Genomic DNA, 6,000 nt, shown 5'->3' on the forward strand with positions numbered 1-6,000 from the left:
AAAGGTAATTTTAAAAAAGCCTTAAGAAATCCGCAGGATGTTACTTACTTGTAAAGAACATAACTCCACAATGTCAGCACTTTCAGGAGCCGAGAAAACACAGCCCTGTTTTCGGCTTTATGACGAAGCAGTTTTCAGATGATGGATGGACTTTAACTGGGTCGTTTAGCCTAAAATGCTAAAATGCATAACTTTTGGGCAAAGACTGAATCCTTCACTTTATCTGAGAATCAGTTGAAATAGACACATTTTATTTATCACTGACAGTATATAGCCCTTATCTGACACCCTGTTATCTCTGTATATGTCTGGACACGGAGATGTGACATTATTGTAGCTGTTGAAAAAACAGAACTGGTGCCTGAGTCATTAACTGAATGTGGGCTTAACAATCAGACTTTTAGCTTTAATTCAAGGGGATGAACAAAAACGTTGCATTAACTGTTACAAAATTGCAGCAATTTTTACGCACCGTCCCTCGTTTTCAGGGACTCGTGAGCTATTTTAAGGGCAGGTGTGAGAGATCTTTTGTAATTTTCAACCCCTCAAAGTCCCCGATGCACCCAGAGCTTTCCATCTGGATTTCACCTTATCGGCTAATGTTGTATTTTTTATCTGTTTTCTGTCGGTGCTATTTTATAATTTCTATCTTTTCTTCTTCTTTTTTTTTTTTACTGCAGTGAAACTGGGGCTGTCAATCACACATTCAAGAGCAGGACTGGCTGTTTTTATTTTTTATTAATTTCTTTTTTTTCCCCCTGAAGGCTAACCTACACTGATGCACAATAGTGGCTTGGCAAACATTTAGAAGTAAACCAAAAACCCACAAGTTCAAATCCAGAACATTCTCCCCCCACTTACGATGCACTGGCAACCCAACCTCGGCTCAGTCCTAAAATGACCAGAATGCTGAGCTACACTGGAGGAATAAATGTTTCCATCTACTGGTTAGAAATGTGAATTTCAGCCTCTCCCACTTCTCCTCCATGTGAACAAGGGAGCAGGCAACATCACAAGTCGGACAATCTCTCAGCACCTCTATGTATAGACGGCTGTTAAATGCCTTTCTTTCTGTTAGGTGCATTGAGCGCTCAGCTGTCCGCATCCTTCACAGGAGACCTCCCCTGAACTATCAGCACTGTCACATTTCATCAGATTCAATGAAATCAACTACAAACATGCAAACAAACAAAAAACCTGTCCCTGAAAAGCTTCCATTCATTCTCAAACCAGCCTGTGCTCGGAGTCAAACGCGCTTTAAAAGCCAGCACCTCACACTCCCACATGCAACCCCGCGCCCGCACCGCACTGGAAAAGTAGTTTCCTTTACCTGGAGGGCAGTTGCATTCAGGTGATGTTTGTCTGGCTGTCCGAATCTTGACGAAATTCTCATAGGAGCGCTGAAAGGTGAAAGAAAAGCATCATTTTTCATTCATTCGCCCTTTGAGTGAACCACAGTCCATTTACGCGCAAGTGAAGGGCTCAACAACAAAGTGCCGGAGAGCCGAGCGCATAAGCCAATCTTACCTGAGAGAGCAGCTCGTCCACTCTTTCCTCTATCAGTGAATTGAAATCCTCCACGGAGTAGCCGGGGGCACGGGTGAAGGTGTGCTCGCCTTTGGCACTCTCCAAATCCACAACTCGGTTCTTGATGTCAGCTCCACTAATGCTCAGGAAAATGCAGAAAGCGACGGACGCCACGGAGCAAAACGAGGAGAAGACGTTCAGCGCAGTCGTGCGGCAGTAGTGTCGCTTCTGCCGGGGCGACAGTTCTTTCTCCATTTTTTCCATGCACTTAGATGCTCTTCTCGCCACTGCGTTCTCCATTTAACTAACAACTCCACGCGCTGCTGAGAGCAAACCGCATCTGGCGCGGAGTCACCAATTTATGGCACTCTGCTCTGTGTGAGTGAGTGAGTGAGCGAGCGTGCGTGTGTGCGCCTGCAACGCTGCGTTCACGTACGGTGACTTTGTGGTGACAGCGACAGATGGATGAGTGGAGCGCCGCTCAAGCTCCAGCCGAGTGAAGTCAACCTGCGTGACGGCGTGCCGCTGCTGCTCCTGCAAACTTGTTGCACGGAGCTTTGCAAAGTGGTCTGCAGAGGAAACCGCTCTTATGCACTCAACAGTAGAGAGGGAGAGCGTGGAAGCGGGAGGCAGTGCGCACGCAGAGGACACAGCATTAAGACTGAAGCCTTTCCGTGGCGCAGGCATGCTCCCCCCCTCACGAAGGCAACAACACGCCTCCAACGTGTCCCACTGATTAACATAATTTATTGGCTCACTCCTTTTGGGCTATTTCAGCCCAGTGGGCTACAGTTGCCATTAGCTTGTTGATGAGAAGTGATGATCAGTAAGGACAGGGACACATTTAGCCACATTTTTTAAAATTCATTTGAAACTTTTTGCAAAAATAGCCACATGATTACTTGAGTTAAACGGACAGTGTGCAGGATTCAGCGGCCTCACCCTCCATCGTCAAGCTGGTGGCCACTACAAATTCTAAATGTCCACTCTGGTCCAACACTGCAAACTGTGGGTGGAAGAGCACGCACTCCCTATAGAAATATGAAGGGACCATTCTAAAATAAGAGAAAATGACACTTTGGGGTGATTATACAGTAGTAAAAACATAATTATGTATATTCCATTGCAACAGTGCCTCCCAAATCCTACACAATGGACCTTCAAATCAGCAGTGGGCATGGTGTTTTTTTCTTTTTCCAGAGGAAACTGCTATTGTGACTTAGATGAAGTAAGCAAAGTGCCATGCACTGCACAACCGAATCAATATGTGGTCACAGGTTACAGTAACAGTATGCATTCGTTTTTGATTTTGTGACATCCGCCTGCCTAGAGTGAGCAAATTATTGGTTTGGACCATTTGTGGGCTTCAACAGAACAAACATGAATGAGGTCTGCTCAGGACTGAACTATGTTTGGGATAAATGCTGCATTCGGCTGTAAGACAATGTTACATAAATAATCAATGTGAACGGGGGCGACAGAACAATAAAAATATACAGTAGCTCAATGCACTGATCTCTGCATTTAGCTATTGGATGCAAGCAACTGACCCACAAAACTGTATTTGTATCAAATATTCATACGGCTCATAAGAAAATATGAGCAGAATTAAAGGTTTTAAAAATGAAATATCTACATCGCAGATGGTTTCAGACTTCCTCACCACCCCTGTGCACTTGTTTTTTCAGTTTCATTGCTGTGCTAAAAAAAAAAATACATCAAAGTAACAGATGGATTTCACTAACTGCTTTACTGCTTCCTATTTTTCTTTTGATTTCATGGTAACATCATTGTCATAAATCTTTTTTTAAACCACAATAAACAAAACAAAAAAACGAAAAAATGAAACCCCAGCCTATCCACCGACACACCCCTGCCAGACTGTGCTTGGTTAGGTCACAACTACAAAAATCATAGAAGTTAGCCTGTAAGTAGCTCTAACAATGTGACAATGGGCCTCTTTGTTCAGGCATCATTAAGTAACTTGACAAACTTGCAGCAATATTAGGTAAACAATCAAACAAGTCATTCATTTTTAGAGTCAGTGCATAGCCACATGAATTCATTGTTTTGAGACCCCTAATGTCATCTATGTTCTTCCTTCAAAGAGCAAACTCTCCTCACATAAAGAAAAACAAACTTTAAAAAATGAACTCAAGTCTCACTTCTTCCAAAAATTATGAAGGTAAGTAGTAGAAAGGTGCTACGTTTGGCCATAGTGCACTGCATGTTCGACAAAACCCAAACACAGCATATCAGCACAATCACCTCAAACCAACTATCGAGCACGTTGGTGGAGGGGTGATGATTTGGGCTTGTTTTGCAGTCACAGTGACTCCCAAGCAGCGCAGGTCTACAACAGAACGGCTGAAATAGAAACAAATCAAGGTGTTACGATCGTCCAGTCAAAGTCTAGATTTCAACCTGGCTGAAATACTGTGGCAGGAGATTAAGAGAGCTGTGAAAGGACAGGATGAATGCCCGCAGAGGTCAATGAAGTGAAGCTGATAAAGTCAAACAGAAATCTGTTACTTCAAGTTATTGCAGTGAAAGGTGGTTTTACAAGCTATTGAAACATTAAGTGTATTTCGTTTTTCATAGGACTTGATTTGGGTTAATAGCCCTCAGTTGGGGAATAAAAGGCAACAAAGTCCAATAACAGAATGACTATATAGTACCTCGTGACCCCACTGTCTACTCCACATCTGGACTGTTTGAGTCCTTCAATTTTGATAAGGTGTTAATCAACATTATAATCAGCATCAACTCTAATCCACATCCAGTAACAATCTAATGCATCTACTGGGCTATGGTAACACCATCTGGCTTACTTGTGCTGTATTCATCAATGCAAGAGCTCCCCTTATTATGCATCACGTGCAGAAAGACTGACATGCAGAGTGCTGTTAGTTTGAATGAACAGCCGAACTGTCGGTCTTTTTCATTTAATGATGTTTCCTGATTTTGTTCATGAGAACATATACAGCTCAACATTAAATAAAAGGCACGCCACTCACAGTGGAGGATAAGTGCACCAATTTCCTCCCATGAACATCAAATCTATTTCTCCACATGCCTCACCCGTTTCAAGATGCCGAAATTAATTCTGAGTAATAGTGAATAGAGAATTATTTTTCTCATTTGCAGTCAGAAATCCTTAATGGCAGAAGACTTCAAATATCCATAAACCTCCCCATCCTCCTGACTCCTTATTCCGAGGCTCGTCTTTACAGCTCTCTTGCATTTTAATGCAGCTCCACTCCAAGTCAGTCAGAATGAAGGAAACGCGCAGAGTCCACAGGCACAGCTGCAGATGTCCGAGTTATCGGTGCAGATCTGACACGGTTTTCTGTATTTATGTTCCAACACTAATCAAGGATTTTCTGCAGTAGTTTGTTTTCTGAAGTGGCGCTTGACCCCGCACAATCAGCACTCGAATCTCTGGCTTGTAACCTGAAACTAAAACTACTGGAGATCTGTATCTTTTAGATCAAAAAGTTATTGTCAAAATCTGCCTCAAGAGAAAGAAAACACGTCATTTTTGGAGAGTGATTGTATTTATTTATTTATTTTTAAATTGCTCTCACTGTTTTTGTGGAGTCAGTAACCAATTAGAAAACTCTGAAATCATCAGGTGACAACAAAAGTGGAAAACTGGATTTGCTGTTTTGTTGCATGATGTAACGCTTCATCCGAGCACAAAATCCAGGAGTTTTTTCGTCCGTGGTAAATACTCACATGGTCTTACAGTCAAGCTTAGTATGTTCATTCAGGTGAAGCCTCCTCAACTGCTTAAGTCTCCCTACTCTGCTCTTAGCTTTGTAGCACAAAATCGCCACTTTAGAATCAGCAGATGAGGTCCCGTGTCCTCGTGCAATTCCCAATCTCATCCCGAGCGAAAGTCTAATCAGCCAGAGCTGGGAGAAATGACACCTGTGTGTTAGGGATAGAGCCCATTTTTATAGATGTCTGTCAGCAGCTTGTATTTCATCCAATTTACTGACTAATGTGTATTGACTTAAAAGGCACTTTGCACAGGAATTCATTAAGTTAGCCAGCCTGTTAGGCTGATAGTGTCCAATTAAATAAATACAAGGCTTTTCTGATGCTGCAAGTTCATTAAATCGTCTTTTTTTTGTTCTGATGCTACTCCCAGGCTCAGTACTGGAGGTGTTTATAGTACAGATCTTTGCACCTTATATGAAACTGTTGGGTGGTCTTCTCTGGAGTTTTTGAACTATGAGACTCTTATTTGGAAAGAGTCATTTTACATAACTTCTATGCAGAGTGGTTGGTTATATCAAACACCAGCCCAGTGATTGATGATCATGCCAAGTTCCTCAAGTCTGACTGAATGTAAAACACTGCTTTCAGTTTCTATGCTCAATTATCATACACAAGTTAGCTTCTGTCTGAACTTGTTTTACATGAGTCCTTTCTCTAATCTTTATCTTGTATCTTTTATTGTGTTTT

At 42.2% G+C, this 6,000-nt stretch overlaps 1 protein-coding gene across 7 annotated transcripts in view; it reads right to left on the reverse strand.

The window, feature by feature from the left end:
- Positions 1-2,187, reverse strand: part of col25a1 (collagen type XXV alpha 1 chain) — a 147,464-nt gene extending 145,277 nt beyond the window's left edge. For all 7 annotated transcript variants that reach the window (XM_005752093.1, XM_005752089.1, XM_005752091.1 and 4 more), the window contains exons 1-2: positions 1,528-2,187; positions 1,331-1,400 (exon numbers count right to left, since the gene is read on the reverse strand). In XM_005752093.1, the coding sequence (XP_005752150.1) occupies positions 1,331-1,400; positions 1,528-1,827 (370 nt within the window). In that variant the 5' untranslated portion in view covers positions 1,828-2,187. The remainder of the gene's footprint in view (positions 1-1,330; positions 1,401-1,527) is intronic.
- Between the last annotated feature and the right edge of the window lie 3,813 nt (positions 2,188-6,000).

The sequence above is a fragment of the Pundamilia nyererei genome, unplaced genomic scaffold (assembly GCF_000239375.1).
Source record: "Pundamilia nyererei isolate P.nyererei 1_Seehausen unplaced genomic scaffold, PunNye1.0 scaffold00344, whole genome shotgun sequence".
Taxonomy (NCBI): domain Eukaryota; kingdom Metazoa; phylum Chordata; class Actinopteri; order Cichliformes; family Cichlidae; genus Pundamilia; species Pundamilia nyererei.